Below are 27,919 nucleotides of genomic sequence, written 5' to 3'. Positions count from 1 at the left end.
TTGAATATAATCTGTTCTGTGAAAAGACAGCATATTACACAGACCTATAAGAAAGGGCTTGTGTCATGATTCCTATCATCAGTTCAGGTGCTAGCCCATAGCTATGGAGTTTGAAAAGAAAAATGTCCCACATTACTGATCTTATCCTGCCAGTGTCCAAAGCTTTGATTGCATTTTTCTCAGACTTAATAACCTGTATTTCACTCCCTCCCCATTTTCACTTGTGCATGACTGGCCTGTGTTACTGCTAGTCAGTTCCTGAACAGGAAACATTAAGGTTTAAGAATTTTTAGATGTTAAGCTTCCTTAGTTTCTCTTGAATAAAACTTTCAGTTTCAGCTGAAAAGAGCACCAAGCCTGGATTAGTTCTGCACTTAACACCTGTGACACCAAGTCATTTTATTCCTTCATTCATTTATTATTTATATTCTGTGTGGTTTCAAAAAGGATTTGTGCAGCTCACCATAAAAGATATAGAAACAATAAAACTATTAAATCCAGTTTTAAGAATAAATGTTAAATAAAGCAGGCTAAGAGATGACTGTTTTACCAGAAGACTTAAGTTTTGAACATCTACTGTCTTGAGCACAAAAGTTAGTGTCATGCTTCCAGCAAGCCAAAGGAAAAACATGACAACAAGACCACAGTGAGTGGCAAGTTTTGATTCATTAATTTCATAAAGTATACCATACAGTAGTTCATAGGAAAGGTAAAATTTCTCTAGCACTCAACCCCAGGAAAAAATATTCAGTAGTTCTTTACATAATAACCCTGGAATCAAACAACAGGCAGTAGATACAGTATTTTTTCATCAAAGACATAGAAATATGCTTCATATGATATCACTGCTCAATAAGACAAGGGGAGAAAGAAAGGTGAACCAGCATTAGTCACTTACCTAGTAAAGGTGAACTTTGTATTCTGTTAAATACTATATTTAACACTAACAGCAGATGAGGAAAGTGGCATACAGAGCTGTTAACTGGCTCAAAGTCTTGGAACTATTGATTCGTGCTATCACTTAATATGAATTAAAGTTTGTCCAACTCCAAAACATGTGTTCTTCTTTTACTAAACCATTCACTAGTTCAGCTAAAATAACTTAGAACAGTGATGTGGTTTCTTATGATAAGGTGAGCTGTAGGAATAGAGCTTGAGAGAGATGAGTGAATAACACATCCTTCTCTTTCATTTATCAATTGTCTCAGCTTGGAGTTTGAACATAACACTAAACAATTCAGGGCTGAAGGAGACAATCTTGTGTTGTTGATGGAAAGCTGGATTTTCAGAGTTGCCTAGAATTTGTTAAATGTTTATAGAGCACCTACTATATGCCAGGCACTACTGAAGATGCTATGGATGTAACATTGATCTAGCTCAACAGGATAGCTAAGATGAATTCGCTACAAAATGTATCTCCAGAAAATGAACTGGTCAATCTGTTGGATATTATTTTGTCGTTTGGATACTGAAAAGTATCTGCCAAAAGTGGTGATTCTCCTTTTGACACAAATGATATTGAGCTCTTCAGTCTTACAGTTATGGCCAGCATGTTGAGTTGCTCTTGCCCCTCCAACATTGTTATATAAAGTCAGCAGAAACAATGCCTGCTGCTCTGTTTGTTATGGCAGAAAGGCATGTGTTCAATCCATTTAAAATCCAAATCTAATTATCTACATATTAGTTTTAAAGAGGGATATCTGAGATAATCCTTAATGACATTAAGGATTAGATTTTGTTTTGTCCTGAGTATATTTTCCCCATTCAACTCCTTGAAGTGTTACTCTTCAAGGAGGATTACAGTGTGGAATCTACATCATTTTTATGTTGGTTGGCCCAGAGATGGTTACTCTGTGGAATCAATGGCTTATTATAAATCAGTAATGCAGTAAAAACTCTAAGACTTACATTATGTTTAATCACAATTTTCAATTATGTGAAAAAGCACATAAGAGTAATCAATAGTAGAGCAGGCAGGCATGGCTTCTGCCTGCCTGTTCTTTTTATATAAAGGAAGACAGCTAGTACTGTTTGAATACCTACTAAGCACCAAGCTAGTATTAGGACCAGATGCTGTGCTGGGTGTCTAATAAATCATTTCATGTAAGACTTAGTATTCTCATTTTGCACTTGAGAAATCCTAGAGTGAGGATTTCAGCAAAGGGTAAAAATTCAGCTTTTATCTAAGAATCCTTACTGTGAGGCCTTGGGCAAGCTTTTTACAATCTTAGCCCTAGTGTCCTTATTTATGGAATGAGGGCAGTACATGCATATCTTGGAGAAATTGCGAGTTTTGTTCCAGATCACCACAATAAAGTGAGTCACACGAATTTTTTGGTTTCCCAGTGCAAATAAAAATTAGGCTTACACTATACTGTAGTCTGTTAAGTATAAAAAAATACATACCTTAACTTTAAAATATTTTATTGCTGAAAAATGTTAACCATAATGAGCCTTCAGCGAGTCATAATCTTTTAGCTGGTGGAAGCTCTTGCCTCAATGTTGATGCTGCTGACTGAGAGGGTGGTGGTTGCTGAAGGTTGGTGAGGCTGTGGAAACTTCTCAAAATAAGATAACAGTAAAGTCTGCCACATCGATTGACTTCCTTTTACGAATGATTTTTCTGTAGCATGCAAAACAGTTTGATGGCATTTTACCCACAGTAAAACTTCTTTCAAAGTTGGAGTCAGTCCTCTCAAATCTTGCTGCTGCTTTATCAACTAAGTTTATGTTATATTCTAAATCCTTTGTTGCCATTTCAACAATCTTCACAGCATAATCACCAGGAGTAGTTTCCTTCTCAAGAAACTACTTTCTTTGTTCATCCGTAAGAAGCAGCTCCTCGTCTGAGAGTGCAGCAATTCAATCACATCTTCAAGCTCCACTTCTAATTCTAGTTCTCTTGTTATTTCCACCATATCTGCAGTTACTTCCTCAACTGAAGTCTTGAACCCTTCAAATTTATCCATGAGGGTTAAAATCAGCTTCTTCCAAACTCCTGTTAAATTGATATTTTGACCTCTTCCCTTGAATCACAAATTTTCTTAATGACGTCTAGAATGGTGAATCCTTTCCAGAAGGTTTTCAATCTACTTTGCCCAGATCCATCAGAGGAATCGCTGTCTATGGCAGCTATGTCCTTACAAAACGTCTTAAATAATAAGCCTTGAAACTGGATATTATTTCTTGATCCATGGACTACAGAATGGATGTTGTATTAGCAGGCACGAAAACAACATTAATTTCATCTCCATCAGAGCTCTTGGGTGACCAGGTGCATTGTCAATGAGCAGTAATATTTTAAAAGGAATCTTTTTTCTGAACAGTAGGTCTCAACAGTGGGATTAAATTATTCAGTAAACCATATTGTAAACAGATGTGCTGTCATCTAGGCCTTGTTCCATTTTAGAGCACAAGTAGTGTAGATTTAGCATCATTCTTAAGGGCCCTAGAACTTTTGCAGTGGCAAATGAGCATTGGCTTCAACTTAAAGTTACCAGGTATATTAACCCCTAACAAAAGAGTCAGCCTGTCCTTTGAAGATTTGAAGTCAGGCATTGACTTCTCCTCTATAGCTATGAAAGTCCTAAATGGCATCCTCTTCTAATAGAGGGCTGTTTCGTCTATGTTGACAATCTGTTGTTCAGTATCACCACCTTCATTAATTATCTTAGCTAGATCTTCTGGATAACTTGCTGCCGCTTCTACATCAGCACTTGCTGCTTCATCTTGCACTTTAATGTTAAGAAGATAGCTTCTTTTCGTAAACCTCATGAACCAACCTCTGCTAGCTTCAAACTTTTCTCCTGTAACTTCCTCATTTCTCTCAGCCTTCATAGAATTGAAGGGAGTTAGGGCCTTTCTCTAGATTGGGTTTTGGCTTAAGGGAATGTTGTAACTGGTTTGGTCTTCTATCTAGACCACTAAAACTTTCTCCATATCAGCAATAAGGATGTTTCATTTTCTTATCATTTGTGTGTTCACTGGAGTAGTGATTTTAATTTCCTTCAAGAACTTTTCCTTTGTATTCAAAACTTGGCTATTTGGCACAAGAGGCTTAGCTTTTGGCCTATATCAGCTTTCAATGCCTTCCTCACTAAACTTAATCATTTCTAGCTTTCAATTCAAAGTGAGAGACATACAACACTTCCTTTCACTTGAATACTTAGAAGGCATTGTAAGATTATTAATTGGCCTAATTTCAATAGTTTTGTGTCTCAGGGAATAGGGAGGCACAAGGAGAGGGAGAGAGACAGGGGAACAGCCTGTCGGTGGAGCAGTCAGAACACACAACATTTATCAATTAAGGTCCTCATTTTAAATGGGCCCAGTTCATTGTGCCCCCAAAAATAATTACAATAGTAATATCAAATATCACCAATCACAGAATATAATAACAAATATAATAATAATTTAGAAGTTTGAAATACTGTGGGAATTACCAAAATGTGACACAGAGACACAAAGTGAGCAAATGCTGTTAGAAAAATGGCACTAATACAGTTGCTCAATGCAGGGTAGCCACAAAACTTCAATTTGTAAAAAAAATAGTACCTGTGAAGTACTATAAAGTGAAGCACAATGCAACAAGGTATGCCTGTAATCTACTTCTTTTGATTAGTGGGAGAGTTAAATGTGATAATCTATGTAAAGCTCTTAGCATGGTATAAGCTTACAGGAAACTCTCAACAAAGTTGTTTGTTGTTGGGCTTCCCTGGTGGCACAGTGGTTAAGAATCTGCCTAGCAGTGCAGGGGACATGGGTTCAAGCCCTGATCCGGGAAAATCCCACATGCCGTGGAGCAACTAAGCCCATGTGCCACAACTACTGAGCCTGCACTCTACAGCCCATGAGCCACAACTACTGAAGCCCGTGTGCCTAGATCCCGTGATCCCCAACAAGAGAAGCCACAGCAATGAGAAGCCCACACACCACAACAAAGAATAGCCCCCGTTCACCTCAACTAGAGAAAGCCCATGCACAACAATGAAGACCCAATGCAGCCAAAAATAAATAAATAAAATTAATTTATTTTTTTAAAAGTTGTTTGTTATTATTATTACTATTACTACTACTACAGTTATCATTATTATTGAGAAGTTAGATAACATTTAAAGACATAGCTAATTAGTAGTTTTAGAATGTTTTTAGCTGAAAGTTGGCCTGGGCCATAGTGCCAACCCAAGACACTATGATACTGCTATAAAATCAATGTATAACCAACAGGGTTCAGAATGGTCAGGTAATAAAATACTTTTCTGTGTTTTCATTTGTGGTGAAGACAGTTGCTCTGTGGGTACCCACATGCTCTACTACATTTCCCAGCTCCCTTGCAGTTCTGTTGGGGCCAAGTTGCTGTATCTGGCCAGTGGACTACATGAAGAAGTGGCAGGTATCATCTAAATGCAGAGGCATTTAAGAGGTGTGCCTCTACAATCCACTTCTTTCCACACTGTGATTTCTTAACTGGACATCACAAGATGGCAGTTCCTGAGTCACAAGATGACAGAAGATAAAATTCCTAAGTCACCAGATAGAGGAGAGTCCTTACCAACCTGTTCTAGACTTTGTATAACAGGAAATAAACTTTTGTTCTAATAAGTTACTGAGATTTGAGGTCTATCCACTATTGCAGTATGTTTTTCATTCAATAAATTTTTTTTTTTGGCCTTACAATGTGCCAAGTAATGTTCTAAGCACTGAGAACATAAAGCTCCTGTCCTCATGGAGCTTAATATTAAATTGTCCCTTACAGGATCAAAGTTAGAATGCCGGCTTCATTATCACAATGATCTAACTACTAAGCTAATCACCTTGAATTCTATGTACACTTCTGATCTGCATATCTGCAATTTGTCTTTAATAAAGAAAAAAGAAGCATAAAATAGGCAATAATAAGAGGTATTATATAATCAAGATGGGACAAAATTTCAAGGTTAATAAATAACGGTTAATTTAAAAAAAATACTTTCTCAGGGTAGGAGGAAAAGTTGTTTCATCATAAGGAGAATAAAAATTCATTTAAGAATCAAAATGTTTAAAGTGAGTTATCTGGATTTCACTGACTTATCTCTAAAACACGCTTTTGTTTTTTTGGAAGGGAAAATTGAAATGCTACATTTAAGAATATGGAACATCGGACTTTCAAGATGGTGGCGGAGTAAGACGTGGATATCACCTTCCTCCCTACGAATACATCAAAAATACATCTACATGTGGAACAACTCCTACAGAACACCTACTGAATGCTGGCAGAAGATCTCAGACTTCCCAAAAGGCAAGAAAATCTCCATGTACCTGGGTAGGGCAAAAGAAAAAACAGAGACAAAAGAATACGGATGGGACCCATACCTCTGGGTGGAAGCTGTGAAGGAGGAAAAGTTTCCATACATTAGGAAGCCCCTTCACTGGCGGAGATGGTGGGTGTGTAGGGGGGAAGTTTCGGAGCCATGGAGGAGAGTGCAGCAACAGGGGTGCAGAGGGCAAAGCAGAGAGATTCCCACACAGAAGATCGGTGGCGACCAGCACTCACCAGCCTGAGATGCTTGTCTGCTCACCCACTGGGGCAGGTTGGGGCTGGGAGCTGAGGCTCAGGCTTTGGAGGTCAGACCCCAGGGAGAGGACTGGGGTTGTCTGTATGAAGACAGAGTGAAGGAAGCTAGTGCTCCTCAGCTAGCTGGGAAAGAGTCCAGGAAAATGTCTGGACCTGCTGGAGAGGCAAGAGACCTTTGTTTTGGCATGTGTGAGGAGAGGGGATTCCTTCCCAGTGTGCCCACAGAAAGCAGAGCACTGCCTAAGCAAGCTCCAGAGACAGGCGTGAGCCACAGCTATCAGTTCAGACCCCAGAGACTGGCATGAACTGCTAACTCTGTGGCTGCTGCCACCAAGAGTCCTGTGTGCCAGAGCAGGTCACTAACACCCCACCCCGGAGCGTATGCAGCACACCACTGCCAGGGTCACAAGATCCAGGGACAACTTCCCTGGGAGAACACACGGTGCACCTCAAGCTGTTGCAACATCATGCCGGCCTCTGCTGCCACAGGCTCACCCCACATTCCAATTATGACTACTATACTCCTCCCTAACCCCAGCCTGAATGAGCAAGAGAGCCCTAATCAGCTGCTGCTTTAACACCCTCCTGTCTGGGCAGGGAACAGACAACTGAGGGAGACCTACTTGCAGAGGTGGGGCCAAAACCAAAGCTGAACCCCAGGAGCTGTGTGAACAAAGAAGAGAAAGGGATATTTCTCCCAGCAGCCTCAGGAGCAGCAGATTAAATACTCACAGTCAATTTGATAGACCCTGAATCTGAAGAATACCTGAATAGACAATGAATGTTTGCAAAATTGAGGCAGTGGGCTTTGGGAGCAACTGCAGACTTGGGGTTTGCCTTCTGCGTCTAATTTGTTTCTGGTTTTATTTTTATCTTAGTATAGTATTTAGTGTTTATCATTGATGGATTTGCTTATTGGTTTCATTGCTCTCTTCCTTTTTTTAAATATATATATTTTTTCCTTTTTTTCTTAGTGTGTATGTATATGCTTCTTTGTGTGATTTTGTCTGTACAGGTTTGCTTTACCATTTATACTAGGGTTCTGTTGTTTTTGTTTTTGTTTTTTTGTTATTCTCTCTTGCTTTTCTTCTGAGCCGTGTGGCTGGCAGGATCTTGGTGCTCCAGCTGGGGGTCAGGCCTGAGTCTTTGAGGTGGGAAGGCCAAGCCCAGGACATTGGACCACAAGTAACTTCCTGGCCCCACATAATATCAATCGGCAAGAGCTCTCCCAGAGATCTTCTTCTCAACACTAAGACCCAGCTCCATCCAATGGCCAGCAAGCTCCAGTGCTCAACGCCTCATGTCAAACAACTAGTAAGACAGGAACACAACCCCACCTATTAGCAGACAGGCTGCCTAAAGTCATAATAAGTTCACAGACACTGCAAAACATACCACCAGACGCAGCCCTGCCCACTAGAAGGACAAGATACACCCCACCCATCAGAACACAGGCACCAGTCCCCTCCACCAGGAAGCCTACATAACCCACTGAACCAACATCATCCACTGGAGTCAGACACCAAAAACAACGGGAAGTATGAACCTGCAGCCTGTGAAATGGAGCCCCAAAATACAGTAAGTTAAACAGAATGAGAAAACAGAGAAATATGCAGCAGATGAGGAGCAAGGTAAAAACCCACCAGACCTAACAAATGAAGAGGAAATAGGCAGTCTACATGAAAAAGAAGTCAGAGTAATGATAGCAAAGATGATCCAGAATCTTGGAAATAGAATGGAGAAAATACAAGAAACATTTAACAAGAATCTAGAAGAACTAAAGAGCAAACAAACAATGGTGAACAACACAATAAATGAAATTAAAAATACTCTAGAAGGGATCAATAGCAGAATAACTTGGCAGAAGAACGGATAAGTGACTGGGAAGATAAAATAGTGGAAATAACTGTCACAGAGCAGAATAAAGTAAAAATAATGAAAAGAATTGAGGACAGTCTCAGAGACCTCTGGGGCAACATTAAACACACGAACATTCGAAGTATAGGGGTCCCAGAAGAAGAAGAGAAAAAGAAAGGGTCTGACAAAATATTTGAAGAAATTATAGTTGAAAACTTCCCTAACATAGAAAAAAAATAGTCAATCAATTGCAGGAAGCTCAGAGAGTCCCATAAAGGATAAATTCAAGGAGAAACATGCCAAGAAACATATTAATCAAACTATCAAAACTTAAATACAAAGAAAAAATATTAAAAGCAGCAAGGGAAGAGCAACAAATACTATACAAGGGAATCCCCATAAGGTTAACAGCTGATCTTTCTGCAGAAACACTACAAGCCAGAAGGGAGTGGCAGGACATATTTAAAGTGATGAAAGAGAAAAACATACAACCAAGATTACTCTAACCAGAAAGGATCTCATTTAGATTTGACAGAGAAATTAAAACCTTTACAAACAAAAAAAACTTAAGAGAATTCAGCACCACCAAACCACCGTTACAACAAATCCTAAAGGTATTTCTCTAGGCAGGAAACACAAGTGAAGAAAAAGAACTACAATAACAAACCCAAAGGAATTAAGAAAATGGAAACAGGAACATACATATTGATAATTACCTTAAATGTAAAGGGATTAAATGCTCCCACCAAAAGACACAGACTGGCTGAATGGATACAAAAATAAGACCCATATATATGCAGTCTACAAGAAACCCACTTCATACCTAGGGACACACACAGACTGAAAGTGAGGGGATGGAAAAAGATATTCCATGCAAATGGAAATCAAAAGTAAGCTGGAGTAGCAATTCTCAAATCAGATAAAATACACTTTAAAATAAAGACTATTACAAGAGACAAAGAAGGACACTACATAATGATCAAGGGATCAATCCAAGAAGAATATATAACAACTGTAAATATTTATGCACCCAACATAGGAGCACCTCAATACACAAGGCAAATGCTAACAGCCATAAAAGGGGAAATCGACAGTAACACAATCACAGTAAAGGACTTTAACACCCCACTATCACTAAAGACAGATCATCCAAAATGAAAATAAATAAGGAAACACAAGCTTTAAAAGACACATTAAAACAGATAGACTTAATTGATATTTATAGGACATTCCATCCAAAAGCAACAGAATACACTTTCTTCTCAAGTGCTCATGGAACATTCTCCAGGATAGATCATGTCTTGGGTCATAAATAAAAACTTGCAAAATTTAAGAAAATTGAAATTGTATCAAATATCTTTTCTGACCACAAAGCTATGAGACTAGACATCAATTACAGGAAAAAATCTGTAAAAAACACAAAAACATGGAGGCTAAACAATACGCTACTAAATAACCAAAAGATCACTGAAGAAGTCAAAGAGGAAATCAAAAAATGCCTAGAAACAAATGACAATGAAAACACGACAAGCCAAAACCTATGGGATGCAGGAAAAGCAGCTCTAAGAGGGAAGTTTACAGCAATACAATCTTACCTTAGCAGAAGGAAAGAAATCATAAAAATCAGATCAGAAATAAATGAAAAAGAAATGAAGGAAATAGTAGCAAAGATCAATAAAACTAAAAGGTGGTTCATTGAGAAGATAAACAAAATTGATAAACCATTAGCCAGACTCATCAAGAAAAAAAGGGAGAAATGTCAAATCAATAGATTAGACATGAAAAAGGAGAAGAAACAACTGACACTGCAGAAATACAAAGGATCATGAGAGATTACTAGAAGCAACTATATGCCAATAAAATGGACAACCTAAAAGAAATGGACAAATTCTTAGAAAAGCACAACCTTCTGAGACAGAAACCAGGAAGAAATAGAAAATATAAACAGGTCAATAACAAGCACTGAAATTGAAACTGTGATTAAAAACTTTCCAACAAAAGAAAGCCCAGGACCAGCTGGCTTCACAGGCAAATTCTATCAAATATTTAGAGAAGAGCTAACACCTATCCTTCTCAAACTCTTACAAAATATAGCAGAGGGAGGAAGACTCCCAAATTCAATCTATGAGGCCACCATCACCCTGATACCAAAACCAGACAAAGATGTTACAAAGAAAGAAAACTGCAGGCCAATATCACTGATGAAAATAGATGCAAAAATCCTCAACAAAATACTAGCAAACAGAATCCAACAGCACATTAAAAGGATCATACACCATGATCACGTGGGGTTTATCCCAGGGATGCAAGGATTCTTCAAAACACTCAAATCAATCAATGTGATATACCATATTAACAAATTGAAGAATAAAAACCATATGATCATTTCAATCGATGCAGAAAAAGCTTTTCACAAAAATCAACACCCATTTATGATAAAAACCCTCCAGAAAGTAGGCACAGAGGGAACTTACCTCAACATAATAAAGGCCATATATGACAAACCCGCAGCCAACATTGTTCTCAATGGTGAAAAACTGAAACCATTTCCACTAAGATCAGGAAGAAGGCAAGGTTGCCCACTCTCACCACTATTATTCAACATTGTTTTGGGAGTTTTAGCCACAGCAATCAGAGAAGAAAAAGAAATAAAAGGAATCCAAATCAGAAAAGAAGTGAAGCTGTCACTGTTTGCAGATGACATGACACTATTTATAGAGAATCCTAAAGATGCCACCAGAAAACTACTACAGCTAATCAATGAATTTGGTAAAGTAGCAGGATACAAAATTACTACACAGAAATCCCTTGCATTCCTATATATGAATGATGAAATATCTGAAAGTGAAATTAAGGGAACACTCCCATTTATCATTGCAACAAAAAGAATAAAATATCTAGGAATAAACCTACCTAAGGAGACAAAAGACCTGTATGCAGAAAGCTATAAGACACTGATGAAAGAAATTAAAGATGATACGAACAGATGGAGAGATATACCACAATCTTTGATTGGAAGAATCCATGTTGTGAAAATACTCTACCACCCAAAGCAATCTACAGATTCAGTGCAATCCCTATCAAACTCCCACTGGCATTTTTCACAGAACTAGAACAAAAACTTTCACAATTTGTACAGAAACACAAAAGACCCCAAATAGCCAAAGCAACCTTGAGAAAGGAAAATGGAGCTGGAGGAATCACGCTCCCTGACTCCAGAGTATACTACAAAGCTACAGTAATCAAGACAGTATGGTACTGGCACAAAAACAGAAATATAGATCAATGGAACAGGAAAGAAATCCCAGAGAAAACCCATGCACATATGGTCACCTTATTTTTGAAAAAGGAGGCAAGAATATACAATGGAGAAAAGACAGCCTCTTCAATAAGTGTTCCTGGGAAAACTGGACAGCTACATATAAAAGAATGAAATTAGAACACTCCCTAATTCCATAGACAAAAATAAACACAAAATGGATTAAAGACCTCAATGTAAGGCCAGACACTATCAAACTCTTAGAGGAAAACATAGCCAGAACACTCTATGACATAAATCACAGCAAGATCCTTTTGACCCACCTCTTAAGAAATGGAAATAAAAACAAAAATAAACAAATGGGACGTAATGAAACTTAAAAGCTTTTGCACAGCAAAGAAAACCATAAACAAAATGAAAAGACAGCTCTCAGTATGGGAGAAAATATTTGCAAATGAAGCAACTAACATAGGATTAATCTCCAAAATTTAAAAGCAGCTCATGCAGCTCAATACCAAAAAAACAAACAACGCAATCCAAAAATGGGCAGAAGACCTAAATAGATATTTCTCCAAAGAAGATATACAGATTGCCAACAAACACATGAAAAGATGCTCAGCATCACTAATCATTAGAGAAATGCAAATCAAAACCACAGTGTGGTTTCACCTCACACCACTCTGAACGGCCATCATCAAAAAATCTACAAATAATAAATGCTGGAGAGGGTGTGGAAAAAAGGGAACCCTCTTGCATTGTTGGTGGGAATGTAAATTGATAAAGCCACTATGGAGAACAGTATGGAGATTCCTTAAAAAAACTACAAATAGAACTACCATATGACCCAGCAATCCCACTGCTGGGCATCTACCCTGAGAAAACCATACTTCAAAAAGAGTCATGTACCAAAATGTTCACTGAACCTCTATTTACCATATACAGGACATGGAAACAACCTATGTGTCCATCAACAGATGGTGGATAAAGAAGATGTGGCACATATATACAATGGAATATTATTCAGCCATAAAAAGGAATGAAACTGAGTTATTTGTAGTGAGGTGGATGGACCTAGAGACTGTCATACAGAGTGAAGTCAGAAAGAGAAAAACAAATACCATATGCTAACACATATATATGGAATCTAAAAAAAAAAAAAAAAAAGGTTCTGATGAACCTACGGGCAGGGCAGGAATAGACACAGACATAGAGAATGAACTTGTGGACACGGGGTAGGGGAAGGGTAAGCTGGGACAAGGTGAAGAGTAGTATTATCATATATACACTACCGAATGTTAAATAGATACCTAGTGGGAAGCAGCTGCATAGCACAGGGAGATCAGCTTGGTGCTTTGTAACCACCTAGAGGAGTGGGATGGGAGGGTGGGAGGGAGGCACAAGAGGGAGGGGATATGGGGATATATGTATACATATAGCTGATTCACTTTGTTATACAGCAGAAACTAATACAACATTGTAAAGCAATTATACTCCAGTAAAGATGTTAAAAAAAAATTTCTGAATCAAAGTGGAACTAAAATATACATTATTTTTAAAAAATATGGAACATTAAAGTCTTATTTTCATTTATACCATAAAGAATATTATTCTTAAATCCTATATGATATTATTACTCTTCTCTCATTGTACAATTATAAAAAGATCTAATTTATACCTAATTTTAGTAATTACACATTCTTCAACATATTGGTTTTCTTCTCTTAAATATGCATTTTGTAACTACCTTGCCTTTTTTTAGAATGAGTTAGAGATGTATCGAGTAAACAGCCCAATAAATATTCACCTTTAGAGAAGGTGAACAATAGAAGAGTTGAATGACACATTCCTGATTAGTACTGGTTTTAGAACTCAGAACAAAAGTGGACATTATTTTTCTTAACCTACTGAAAAAGTCAGCCTTTGCTTATCACACACCACAACCTCAGAAAATGTCTGTGCAGAAAAGCAAAATCATCACTTAATATATTTTCTAAAGTCTTAACATCCAAAGGGTAATAAATTAAAACAGTGTATTTAAGGAATTAGTTGATTTCTTAGGAACACTTATATAGATTAAAATGAAATCCACAATTTGGTGCTTTTCTGACACAGCATTATTAACTATACACTGAAAAACCACAGATAATTCTGGGATATTTTATAGCATAACAATTTTGACAGATATAAGTGATAACTTCACTTAAACTGATTACTACCTCAACCATAATTAAACTCATAGTATTAAGCTACATTTACATTCGGGTCAAGATCATTCAAGGAGAAGTCAAGTCCGAACTTTATGTGCTTCAAGCAAACCAAACACATACTCATAAACTAATACAGAGAAGTTCATCATTACAGAACCAAATCTTAAGTAGGACCTGTACATATTTTGTTAGATAAGATTTAGTAACATAACTGAATCTATTTATTAACTGGAATAACTTAATAAATCTTAAGAAAAAAACTGCCCAAGGTAGAAGACACAAATGTAACACTAAATTTACTCTTTTGAAATTTGCTGAAGAGTTAAGTTTTTATTTGTTTAGAACATCCATCATCTGTGGCTAGGAAAATTATTATATATACACACATATTGCTTTTGTTATCCAGACATTAGAGTAGCAAAATAACATTTAGTTAACAAGTCAACTCATCTAGTAATATTTTATATCTATTATAAGAAAAGCATTGCTTTAACTAGAAAAAATTCAACATGCTCAGTCTTGGCTATCATAATCTAACAAGGTGCTATACCAAAAAACACTAAGACCTCAAAAAACACTGAAGAACAATTTTGTTAGTAAGAGCTCTACAAAGAGACTGCTATTTCTGTCATATCCCCAGTAATATTTTAGACCTTCTATATCACAACTGTCCTTTGGAATATATATAAAAGTCTTCTTTTTTTCCTACTGGTGACCAATAGAATCTTAAGCTTCTTTGCATTTAATCATAGTATTTTTTTCTTAGTTATATTTAGTTGCTACTCACTTCAGTCAAAACACTGTATAACTGATAGAAGATTTCAAAAAGTTCATAATGGGACTAGAGAAAGACCTTCTAGTATAATGGCTGAGATTTCCAATCCCAGAATAAAACATAATTGTATTCTGTCTTGGCACTCTAAAGATTAAATGAAATAAAATCTTAGTGAAGTCATCATACATAGTAAGCATTTGGTAAGTATTGGGGTGTTTTCTTTTCTCACTCGTTATTGTTTAGCCCATAGTTACCACTGAGGTTTTTAACTCAAAGCAGAATAGGTTTTCCTTATGTTTATAAGCCTAGCCACTCTCTACTGTGCTTTAGACTAGACAGTGTGTTCTTTGAGGAGAGTAACCATACTCACCCTGTATCCCTAATTTCTACAAGTTACAGATACATGTTATAGGCACTGAGTAAAGATGTGTTGAATAAATGAATGATGGAATCAATAAATAATCAGTCGATGTGTAGATGTCTCATTGCATAGACAATGTAAGAAGGCATGAAGGGTTTCTATGTCCTAACAGAAAGAAGCCCACTGAGCTCAGTCCCTTTATTTCTAGTGTTACTTAGACTCATAATTGTTGATTCACTGATTTGAACCTTCTATCTCTCAGGCTTTCTGAAAATCAAGAAATCATTTTAAATGATTCATAACCAACTCATACATCAGTAAACATTTAGAGAGGACAATTAATTAATAACTTTTTAGAGAAATATTAGACTACACTGATTTATGATTAGCAAATTAACCAAAATGCAATTAAATATATTAATATACACTTACAAGATGGTAAGATGTTGAGAAGTTGACTTGATTTTGAAAGGCAAGCAAATTTCCACTCAGGACACAGTGTTTTTCTGAGTTTTTATTTACCCTCTTTTACCCAAAAGCATTTATTGAACATTTACTGAATTAAGATAGAATTCCAGGCTTGGAAGACAAGGATGAAGATGCCCTGGCCCTGCCCCAGAGGAGTCACCACTGAGTGGGGAAAACACAAACCTGTACTACCAATGGTAACACAAATCAGGATGTGGTAAATGCTGTAGACACCAGTGGGTGTGCATTAGGTTTCCCAACACACATTATCTCTCTGTGTATATATTTCTTATATTTCATGTGTATAAAGCCCTGTACTGTTCAGCAGAGTTCCAAAAATAGCACTGTACAGCAGAGTTCCAAAAATAGCACTTTTCACAGAATTTTTTAAAAAATTCATAGAGTGAAATTTAATAGTTCCGCCCTTCTTTATTTAATTGAGAAAAGCAGGCTACGAAGGCTTACCTATTTCTCAGGAGGATCAAGAGCTTTTGCACTTTCAATTCCCTGTCAGTCTATATTTTTGTAAAGGATTCATACAAGTGCAAACTAAAGATTATTTTTTCATCGTCTAAGACAAATTTCTCTCCAGAATATTACAAGAAACCTCTTGCCTGCAAAAGCTGCTTGATCTTTTTTAAAGAAAAAAGCAACGAAATTAATAGGAGTAGCTCAATGAATCCCATGTCCTTCAAATAATTCAACTAAGAAAAAAAGGTTAATCTACTACAGATAATGTACATATTTACTGTTGATAAATAACTACCTGGGCAATTTTATTTTCTGTGATTTCTTACTGATAACAGTGAAAAAATTATAAATATGATATAATTTTTTAAAGCCACAGATTAAGACTCAGGAGACCTGAATGCTGGATCACTAATTGTTGACAAGTTACTTAAAGGTCTTTGTGTATTGTCTGTGTGGCAAGAAGTTGGGAGCAACCTAACTCTGCTGGAGATGGTGTTAAACACCACTGCATACCAAGGATCCATGAGATATCTCATGAAATGAGAAGCTTCCAAAGCACATAGTTTGAAAGTAAACCCAAGTAGATAATTCTGCCTCTAAAAATACAGTATTTTATTTAAATTACTAGAATACTAAATGAGGCTCAGAGCTACAGGAAAGAAAAAAAATAAACATTATCATCAAATAAAAATTCTATCCTGGGCTTCCCTGGTGGTGCAGTGGTTGGGAGTCCGCCTGCCGATGCAGGGAACACGGGTTCGTGCCCCGGTCCGGGAAGATCCCACATGCCGCGGATTGGCTGGACCCGTGAGCCATGGTCGCTGAGCCTGCGCGTCCGGAGTCTGTGCTCCGCAACGGGAGAGGCCACAACAGTGAGCAGTGAGAGGCCCGCGTACCGAAAAAAAAAAAAAAAAATTCTACCAGGAAAGTAAATAAAGCACTCTGAGTCACAACTAGAAATATTCTGCTTGCTATGATATTTTTAAGTTATAGAATATGCATGTATATTTTCTAGATATCAAAAGCTCATAGTAAGCAAAAAAATCAGAGTCATTAAGAAAGTTCATGTTTCACTTCTCTTTATTCCTTTGCTTTAAAAGAACTTTTCCTAGAAATAGACATTCTGCATCTGTACCCAAATTTTGGGAGCTGATTTAAAAATAACTTCAACCTACAAAAAAAACGCTTTGGATTAAAAGTAATAGCTGAAGTTTTAAGGCTTTTTTATTGATAATTTTTGAAATTCAGACTTAATCTTGAAATTTGTAAAAAATAAACTTTTTTGTTTGTTTGTGGTTTGTTTCTTAAGTACTAATGCCCATGGTAAATGGCTAAGATCATGGACACTAAGGAAATGGCTCACAGTCATACAGCTTGCAAACGGTAGGCCCAGATATTTTAACCAGAAATTCAGGTCTGCTCATTTTTCACCAGGGCACTACCACAGTTGCAATTGATTGCATTAACCAAACATATATCATTCATTCATTAAGCAAATATTTGGTGCGAGCCCACACTATGCCAGATACTATTCTTAGTGCTACAGTACAGCAGTGTGCAAAAGAGACAAAATCCCAACCATGTGCTGCTAATTGTTCAACAAATGGCTGGGGGTGAGAGAGAGGAGAGAACTTATCGGCAGTAATTGTTTATTTACACAATGTACATATTCCTATCATGACAAAGTTCAATCTACCAACTTGACATCATTGAACTTAAAGCTGAGAAGGGATGTGCACAATCAACTCTTGTGAGCCTATGTGAGCTCACAGCACACCACTGAAAAACAATCCCTGCCCAACTGAAAAATGCATTCTAGCAGAGAGAGAGAAGCAACGTGCTAGTTACATATATAGTGTATCAGATACCAAAAAGTGTTATGGAGGGAAAAAAATAGAAAGACAGGGAAATTGGGTAGTCGGTGTGGGGTAGGCAGTGTAGATTAGGAAGGGGCAATTTTAAATAGGATAGGCAGGAAAGACTCCCTTAAAAATGACATTTGAGCCAAGTCCTGAAGGTGGTGAAGGCGTGAGCCAAGTGGATAATAAAGGAAGAGCATTTGAAGGAGGGGTGTCTGGGTGGCTACATGGCAAAGGCTTGTGTATTTATTTTAAGAATTTTTACCATAAGTGAGATGGGAAGACATCTCACTTGACTGGAAGGTTTTTTTGCTTTGCTTTTTTTTGTTTTTAACCAAGGAGTGACATGATCTCACTTATATTTTTCAAATATCACTCTTGCTGATGTCTTGAGAGTAAACCATTTGGGGGTGAGCAAAAGTGGAAGCTCTTACAATAATCCAGGTTTGGATCAGAATGGTGCTGGAGAAAACGGTGAGAAGTAGTGAGATTCCAGATATATTTTTAAAGTAGCACCAACAGAATTTGCTGACAGATTGGATGCAAATTATTGTCCAAAAGATGATTCTGAAGATTTTGCTCTAAGCAACTGGAAAGATGGATTTAGCATTTACTGAATTAGAACAGAGCAATTTTAGAGGAAAGATCAAGGGTTTGGTTTGGTATATGTATCATTTGCTATGCCTATTAGCCATCTGAGCTGAGATATAGAACAAGCAATTGGGTTTATGAGTCTGGTTTCAGGGAGAGGTTTGTGTTGGAGATATAACTGGGGAGTATTCAAGATACTGATAACATTTAAAACACTAGGACTCAATGGGAGCGCCAGAAGAGTGAATGTAAATATACTTAAGATTTAGTTAGCTATTTAACAAAAATATATTCCAGCAGTGTACTCATTGCTATGCAACTATTAGCTCACTTAATTCTCATAAAACTAGAAGGTAGGTACTATTACTTTTTTCCCTTTTTACAAATAAACTGAAGCACAGCAAGGTTAACTAACTTGCCCAAGCTCACAAGTAAATGGCTAATCAGTGGCAGATTTGGAATTTCTAAACCAAGATGTCCAGATCCAGAGTTCTAGTTAGAGAAGAGAAGTTATCTGAAAGTCTGAGGCTTTTGGCACTGCAAGAATTTACAGGTCAGGGAGATGAAACAGACAGTAAATCCCATTCATAGCACGTAACACATTTTACTTTTCCATAGAAATTCTAACTACGCTCAGGGAGAATAGATTTACCAATGTTTTGTTTCCCTTTGTATATTTATATATTTTCTATAATCAGTACATGTTACTTCTAGAATCAGAAAATATTGTATTAAAATAATAGAAGCTGCAGAGTTTTTCTTTAAACCTGTTTCAAGGGATGCATGTCATTCTCTGTTTACAGCCCATCTTGATGATAACATGCAATGAAAATCATTACAGGAAAAAACAGAAGTGCTCTCTGCTTGGGGTATGAATAGAGTTACCATGAAATTTACTGGCCAAATAAAAATTCCTGAGAGTAAAAATGAGCACTATTAACTATGCCATGACAACAGGCTTAAGTTAGAACTACCTAAACATACTTAGAGTAGGTACAGGTGCCCCAGCTGGGCTCTTTCTTAAAAATATCACTTGTATGAACACAGGAGTGCAGACTCTTATCTGGTCCATGCACAACACCTTCTCACTAGTGTTCACTGTAGGTTAAAGATACCTTTATTAGTCATTATTGTTGTTTTATCTTTGTTATCAACTACTGGTTAGAACTGAACATCAGAAAACAAACTGAGCACTACCTACATATTATTATATTTCAGTACTAGAGATACTCTACTTGGGGCTCATCAGTTCTTGGATGAAAAATAATATCATAGACTTTAGCTAGTTTGATGAATAAAACCACATTTTAAGGATTTGAAAAAGACATATTAATGATGTTAAATCTAGTAAGAAGTCACTTTATGCAGTGATCAAGTACTATATTTATAAACATTAAAAAGAATTATCTTCATTCCTATTCTAACATAAAAGAAATGTGGGGGGGGGGGGAAAGCATCTAGGTACCAGCTTCTACTTCCTAAGCTACTTTTAACATTACATAAACATTAACTTTAGTGTGGAACATTTGCAAGATGGGATGGCAAAATGGAAATACAAGTGAATATACTGTACCTTGTTTTACCTGTAAGGAACACACACCTGACAAAAGGCAATTTTCACATCCAAGGTTGGTTCACTGCAGTAGTACAATAAATGGAGGCTCATAAATACCTATAGAAAAAAATGGGGGCATGAATTTCCAAATCACCTAATAATTCATTATTGAATAGTATAAACTTTAGTATAATTTGAATTATACACAAGGTTTCAGGCACTACATATATTCAGCATAATCCTTGTCCAGACCAGTACTAGGTACTTTTCACAAATTGTAAATATTAAATAATAAAATAAGGTTTAAAAATGTCCTATCTTCTATAATGATCAATGTCATCACAATCATAAAGACCAGATATAAGAAACTGGATATACCTAATATGTTAAAGTTAAGTACATCCTATTATATAACACTTTCAGTTCTAGGCAACTAATTTTTAAAAATTCTCAAATACATGCTCAAGTATATATATATAATAAGAATATTTGTTGTAGAATAAAGGGACTATTAAATAAAATTTAATTTATAATAAAATTACAGACAGGACTTGGAATAATTGAATCAAAGCTTAGGGTATCAGCATGGAAAATATTTCAAACATGATGTTGAGTGGGGAAAAAAAGCAGCTTTCAAAAAAGTATGAATATCACTGTATTATTAATGTAAAATTTTAAAGTACACAAAATAATATACATTGCTTTGTTATCTAACCATATAACCATAAATTAAAGAAAATAGGACACTACGTTAACATGTATTTAATCTTGGTGGTAAGTACAAAGATTTCAAATATATTGCTTTCTGTATGTTTAAAATATTTTTTAATGTTGTAAAGTTTTAAGGAGAGGATAATAATCTAACAGTGGAAATGCCAAATTAGGTACTGGGTTATTTGGGAATGATGAGGCAACATCAGAAAAACCCAACCAAAATCTTATTCAGTTCAATTAAACACACTTTGTTGAATATGTATTGTGTGCAAGATACAATTCTGTGAGATTAAACAATTTTAAAACCACTATTGACACAAGACTTCTGTTTCTGGCAATATGAATGATTAGATATCTTGAAAACCACATTCAGTGCAAAACTTCTAGAAAGGTTAGGTGGAATAGACAAAATGTCTTTTAAAATGCATAGCTGAGCTGCCCCAAAAAAGGCAAGAAAAATCCTGAAAGGCTGAAAACAATGTGAAAGGATCCATGCAGAGAAATAAATGAGCTGAAACTGTCACTCATCCTCAGACCATCTGCTGATGTCTGAAGAGCAGAAATTTAGCTTTTAAAGGGCAGCATGCAGAGTACAGGAACCAAAGCTTGGAAGTTATCTATGGTGGGAAGTTACAACAGAGACACCTGCATAAAGTTTACTATAGAAAGTTTCAAACAAAATTCTGGAGCAAGCAAAACAATCCCAGAAGGAAGGTCTGAATTGCAAGAAAAAATATTTTACATTGGAACCTGTGTAGATTTTTTAAATACAAGGAAGAATGAAAGGACTAGACTATGTGAGACATTTCTGAAGAAGAATAAGGTGGGTATTTGTGGAGGTTGGGGAGGGAGTTGCTCTACCAGAGATCAGGATCTATTATAAAGTTGTAGTAAGTAAGGTACTCAGGGTGGATATAGAGGTAGACTACTGATTAATAGAACAGAGAGCCCAGAAACAGACACATACATATATGGAAACTGATTATGCTAAATTATGTTAATATAGACATTTAAACTTGACTATATTAAAGATATCTGGGGAAAGGAGAGACTATGCATTAAGCCAAGCTGAGACAATTGGTCATAAATATTGGGGCAAGGGGAGGGAGGAATTGTCCTTGTTAGAGACAATTCTCTATGGGCTTCTCATATTTCTGCATGTCTTACAGGCAGAGGCACTGGTTGCCTTTATTCCAGACTATCTTCTCAAGCATGGTTATAGAGCAAACATATCTCCCTCTGGAGCATAAGGCAGGTTTGATTGCTCTCCAGTATAATATAGGTAAGGTGGCCCTCTGGGGCAAAGGTCAGGCATGCTAACCACCCACCATAAGAGATTTGGGTTCCCTAAGCTTGGGGTTCCTCTTCAATAACACCACTCACTGTATGTGCAGTAGTCACCTGACCTTCTTTGAGTTGTCCTGTGGGAAATGAGCCTGAGAAACTGGCATGAATTCTGACACTTTAGCTCCTGTTATTAACGTGAGTAGTAAAGAACTTTGATCTGACCCAGGAATGGCTTATCTTCCGCCAGCATTCATGAAACTGTGGCAAGCTACCTTGTTAGCTTGCAGGTAGGGTAACAGCTAAAACTTTTCAAAGTTCTTGACAACCCCTACCTCATATTGCATACAAAACACAATTCCAGACGTATTAAAATTTTCAGGAAAGGCCAAACTTTAAATAATGTAGAAGGAAATGTAGTTGAATGTCTGAGGAATACATCATAAATAATATGTAAATATGCTAAGTTAAAAAGGAAACTACTGACAAAATAGACTATTTAAAATGAATCATTTCTGTTTATGAAAAAATGTGATAAAGAAGTAGTCCATAAATTTAGAAAAGATATTTGAAACACATATAACCAGAGGAAGATTTATCCAGAATCTATAAATAGCTCCTAAAATATAAGAGGAAAAAGATAAAGAACCCAACAGAAGAATGGGCAAACAATATGGAATATATTTTATAAAAAAAAGAAATATAAAAAGACTCATAAATATATGTGTAATTTAAAGCCACATTGAGATACTATTTTGTACCTATCATATTAATAAAAACTGAAAAGTATGATAATATTCAGTTTTTGCAAAGTGGTTGATCAGATGGGAATATTTATACACTGCTGATAATTTTGACAGTTGGAACAACCAAATTTAGGGGGAAAATAGCATTATACAGTAAACTTCTGCATAGCCTAACACCCACCAATTCTACTTCTACACATATTTCCAGAGAAACTCTTGTGTTTTACTACCAAGATATATATAAAAGGCAGTTCATTAGAATACTTTTGTAATAGCAAAATAAATAATAAAAATTAATACTGGAAAAAAATAATCACAGAAAGACCAATGAATAAATAAACTATGGTACATTCATTTAGCGGAATACCATATGGTAATGAAATGGTTGTATAAAGAAACAAATATCAACGTGCCAAATATAAACATGGTAAATGAATGAAAAGAAGTCATGGGTAACTTTACTTACGAAAGTTACAAAATATATACAACTAAACAATATATTATTTAAGAATGTCTTTTTACTATGATAAAACTATAAAGAAAAGCAAAAGAATAAAAAATGCAAAATTCAAGAGATTGGCTATCTCCTAGGGAGGGGAAGAACACTCCTAGATAGGGGCATGCAGGGGTTTTCAATGGTATCCGTTATGACTACTTTGAGCCGAGTAGTGATGTCATGCAACATTATTTCATTATTATTCTTTAAACCCTACAGGTATAAAATATATGCTATTTGATATGTCTGTGATATTTTATAATAGAAAAAGTTTCATGTGACACAAGGAACAAGGTCCTTCATTCTCTTGCTAGGCATTGTTATCTCTTCATGGATGTCTGGAACCAAAACGCTTGTAAAGCCACTAATAGGAAATGATCTTAAGAAATGCTGAGCAGTGTAAAGCATAACAATAGAAAGAACTCTGTGCTTGATGATACCATTAAACTACTGAATTAAGAAATTCTGGATTTTTCTAATTCTAGACTTTTTGTTATATGAGAAACTAAATCCGCTACAGGAAAAGAACGTTACTAAAATACAGTCATAAAATAAATAAAAAGTAAAACAAAACAACAAAAGAAAAAAATTACTCCTCAAATTTCAATCTATGAGATTATTTTATTGCATTTCCATGAGATTCATGTATAATTTTTGCCAGATAGTTACCTCCACTTATTTTTAATTTTTAAAAATTTAGTTTGCCCAGGTATAATTTACACACAGCAAAATGAACAGTTCTAGAGTGTGCAGATTGATGAGTTTTGACAAATGTATATATCCATGTAACTCACATTGTGATAAAGTCTGAAAATCCCCGTACCCTTTTCTTGACAATAGTCCCCACCCCCCATGCAACAATGTTCTAACTCCTTTCTCTATATAGTTTTTCTTGTCCTAGAACTTATATAAATGAAATAATACAGTATATACTCTTTTTCGTTGGGCTTATTTTAGAATTCATCCATGTTGGCAAAAGTATCAGTAGTTGTTCTTTTTTTCTTCTGAGTAAATGTATCAGTTTATCTATTCTCTATTCTGCTTTTAGACATTTTAGGTGTTTCTATTTTTTGGATATCAATAATGCTGCACGAACATTTATATACATGTATTTTTGCACAAATATGTTTTCATTTCTTTTGGGAAAAATACCTAAAGAAGGAATTGTTGGATCGTGGGATAGGAATATATTTAACTTATTAAAAATTGTCAGACACATTGTCTACCCCCTGTAGCAATGCATAAAAATTCAGTTGCTTCACATCCTTGCCAACATTTGGTGTTATCAGTTTTCTAAATTTTAATCATTCTAGTGAGTGTTTAGTAGTATTTCATTATGGTTTTATTTCCCTGATGACTAATAGTGTTGAAAATGTTACTCATGAGTTTATTGGCCATTTATTTATCTTACTCAGTAGAGTGACTTTTCAAGTATAATACTTTGCCCATTTGGTGGGACTGTGGGTGGCAGAAGTGAGTTGTTTGTCTTTTTATACAAATTGCAGAAATTCTCTATTTCAGATTAAAGTTTACTGTCAGTTACATGTATTATTAATATTTTCTTTCAGTCTGTAGCTTGCATACTCAGCTTATTGATGCTTTCTTTTAGTGAGTAATATTTAATGTTTATGAAATTTATTTTATGATTTATTTTTCTTTTATTATTAGTGCTTTCTTCATTTTCTCAAGGGATCTTTCCCAATCCAAGTTCATGAGGATATTCTTCCACATTTTCGTCATGAACCTTTACATTGTTGATTTTACTTTTAGGTCTATGATACCTCTCCAATTAACTTTAGTTCATGGCGTGATATATGTGTTGAGGTTCACTTTTATTCCTTAATGATACGCAGTTGTTCAAGCATTCTTAGTGAAAAGACTTTCCTTTCCATATTGAGTTGCTTTGCTGCCTTGGTTAAAAAGTCAGTTGATTGTACCAATGCAAGTCTATTTCAGGATTCTATTCTATTCCATTTATCTGTTGTCTGTCTTCACCCTAATACCATCCTGTCTTGATAAGTGTAGCTTTATAATAGTCTTAAAATTAGGTAAGTCCCCAAATTTTTCTTCTCTTTTATTTTTGGGACTACTCTAGGCCTCTGCATTTCCACATTAATTTTAAAATCAGCCTAACATTTCAAAATTTTAAAAAATCGTTCTTGAATTTTGATTGGGATTGCATCAGAACTATAGCTCACCTGTGAAAGAATAGATATCTTAATATTGGGTGTTTTATCCACAATCATAGTATATTTGTCCATTTACTTCAGTTCTCTCTAATTTATCACAGGAATCTTTTGTAGTTTACAGTATATAGATAGACCTTATATTTTTTTAAGTTTATTCTTTAGCATTTATATTTTTTGATGCTACTGTAAATGGCATGTTTTCATTTCCATTTCCTAAATACTTATTTCTAAAAATAAAGTTGATTTTTATAAGTGACGTTGTATCTAGAACCCTATTAAATTCACTTATTAAATCTAGTAAATATTTTGTTGATGGTTTAGGATTATCTTTATACACAGAAATGTCATCTGCAAGTGAAGACAGTTTTTGCTTTTTCCTTTCAGATCTGACTTTTCTTGCCTAATTGTCCTGCCTCCAGTACAATATTGAAGAGAAGTGATGACTTGTTGATAATCTCTGCCTTTTAACAGGTACACTGATCCATTTTCATTTAAAGTAATTATGGATGTTATTGAGTTTAAGTCTACCATCATACAATTAGTTTTGTATTTTATCCCTATATTCTTTTTTTTCTTTTTTGAGCTTTATTGAAGTATAACTGAGAAATAAATTGCTTAAGACATTTAAAGTATTCAATATGGGGGCTTCCCTGGTGGCGCAGTGGTTGAGAGTCCGCCTGCCGATACAGGGGACACGGGTTCGTGCCCCGGTCTGGGAAGATCCCACATACCACGGAGCGGCTGGGCCCGTGAGCCATGGCCGCGGAGCCTGTGCATCCGGAGCCTGTGCTCCGCAACAGGAGAGGCCACAACAGTGAGAGGTCTGTGTATCGCACAAATAAAATAAAATAAAATAAAAATTTAATAAGATGACTTGATATATGCATATGTTGTGAAAGAACTTCCCCCATCTAGTTAATTCACACATCCATCACCTCACATATTCCCTGCCCCCTTTATTGGTGAGACATTTAAGTTCTACTCTCTAGGAAGTTTTGATTATATAATACATTGCTATGAACTATAGTCACCATGTTATACGTTAGATCCTCTTGTGGATCTTACTCAACTTATAATGATAGTCTGTGCCCTATTACCAACCTCTCCCTACCCTATTCCTCCTCCCCCACCAAGCCAGTGGCAATCACTTATCTACTCTCTAATTTTTATACCTTAGCTATTGTGAATAATGCTGCAGTGAACATGGGAGTACAGATATCTCTCTGAGATAATGGTTTATTTTCTTTGGATATATATCCAGAAATGGGATTTCTGGATCTTATGGTAGTTATATTTTCAATTTCTTTTTTTATTTAACATCTTTATTAGAGTATAATTGCTTTACAATGGTGTGTCAGTTTCTGCTTTATAACAAAGTGAATCAGTTATACATATACATATGTCCCCATATCTCTTCCCTCTTGCATCTCCCTCCCTCCCACCATCCCTATCCCAGCACTCTAGGTGGTCACAAAGCACCAAGCTGATCTCCCTGTGCTATGCAGCTGCTTCCCACTAGCTATCTATTTTATGTTTGGTAGTGTATATATGTCCATGCCACTCTATCACTTTGTCCCAGCTTTTCCTTCCCCCTCCCCGTATCCTCAACTCCATTCTCTAGTAGGTCTGCATCTTTATTCCCATCTTGCCCCTAGGTTCTTCTGATCATTTTCTTTTCTTTTTTTTCGTTTTTTATTTTTTAGATTCCATATATGTGTGTTAGCATACGGTATGTGTTTTTCTCTTTCTGACTTACTTCACTCTGTATGACAGTCTTTAGGTCCACTCACCTCACTACAAAAAACTCAGTTTCATTCTTTTTATGGCTGAGTAATATTCCGTTGTATATATGTGCCACATCTTCTTTATCCATTCATCTGTTGATGGACATTTAGATTGTTTCCATCTCCTGGCTATTGTAAATAGAGCTGCAATTAACATTTTGGCACATGATTATTTTTAAATTATGGTTTTCTCAGGGTATATGCCCAGTAGTGGGATTGCTCAGTCATATGGTAGTTCTATTTGTAGATTTTTAAGGAACCTCCAGTGTTCTCCATAGTGGCTGAACCAATTCACATTCCCACCAGCAGTGCAAGAGTGTTCCCTTTTCTCCACACCCTCTCCAGCATTTATTGTTTCTAGATTTTTTGATGATGGCCATTCTGACTGGTGTGAGATGATATCTCATTGTAGTTTTGATTTGCATTTCTCTAATGATTAGTGATGTTGAGCATTCTTTCATGTGTTTGTTGTCAGTCTGTATATCTTCCTTGGAGAAATTTCTATTTAGGTCTTCTGCCCATTTTTGGATTGGGTTGTTTGTTTTTTTGTTATTAAGCTGTATGAGCTGCTTGTATGTTTTGGAGATTAATGCTTTGTCAGTTGTTTCATTTACAAATATTTTCTCCCATTCTGAGGGTTGTCTTTTCGTCTTGTTTATGATTTCCTTTGTGGTACAAAATCTTTGAAGTTTCATTAGGTCCCATTTGTTTATTTTTGTTTTTATTTCCATTACTCTAGGAGGTGGGTCA

At 36.0% G+C, this 27,919-nt stretch overlaps 1 protein-coding gene across 6 annotated transcripts in view; it reads right to left on the bottom strand.

Moving 5' to 3' along the window:
- Nucleotides 1-27,919, bottom strand: part of MAPK10 (mitogen-activated protein kinase 10) — a 338,212-nt gene that overhangs the window by 145,142 nt on the left and 165,151 nt on the right. For 4 of the 6 annotated variants that reach the window (XM_024764173.1, XM_024764172.1, XM_024764177.1 and 1 more), the window contains exon 3: nt 20,002-20,073. In XM_024764173.1, coding sequence (XP_024619941.1) covers nt 20,002-20,067 — 66 coding nt within the window. In that variant the 5' untranslated portion in view covers nt 20,068-20,073. Of the gene's footprint in view, nt 1-19,974; nt 20,074-27,919 lie in introns of those variants that run through there. The other 2 variants (XM_024764175.1, XM_024764174.1) reach the window with 2 other exon arrangements.

The sequence above is a fragment of the Neophocaena asiaeorientalis genome, unplaced genomic scaffold (genome assembly GCF_003031525.2).
Source record: "Neophocaena asiaeorientalis asiaeorientalis breed wild unplaced genomic scaffold, Neophocaena_asiaeorientalis_V1.1 scaffold296, whole genome shotgun sequence".
Taxonomy (NCBI): domain Eukaryota; kingdom Metazoa; phylum Chordata; class Mammalia; order Artiodactyla; family Phocoenidae; genus Neophocaena; species Neophocaena asiaeorientalis.
Note: the sequence above shows the minus strand (reverse complement) of the source record. Positions and strands in the feature narration are given on the sequence as shown.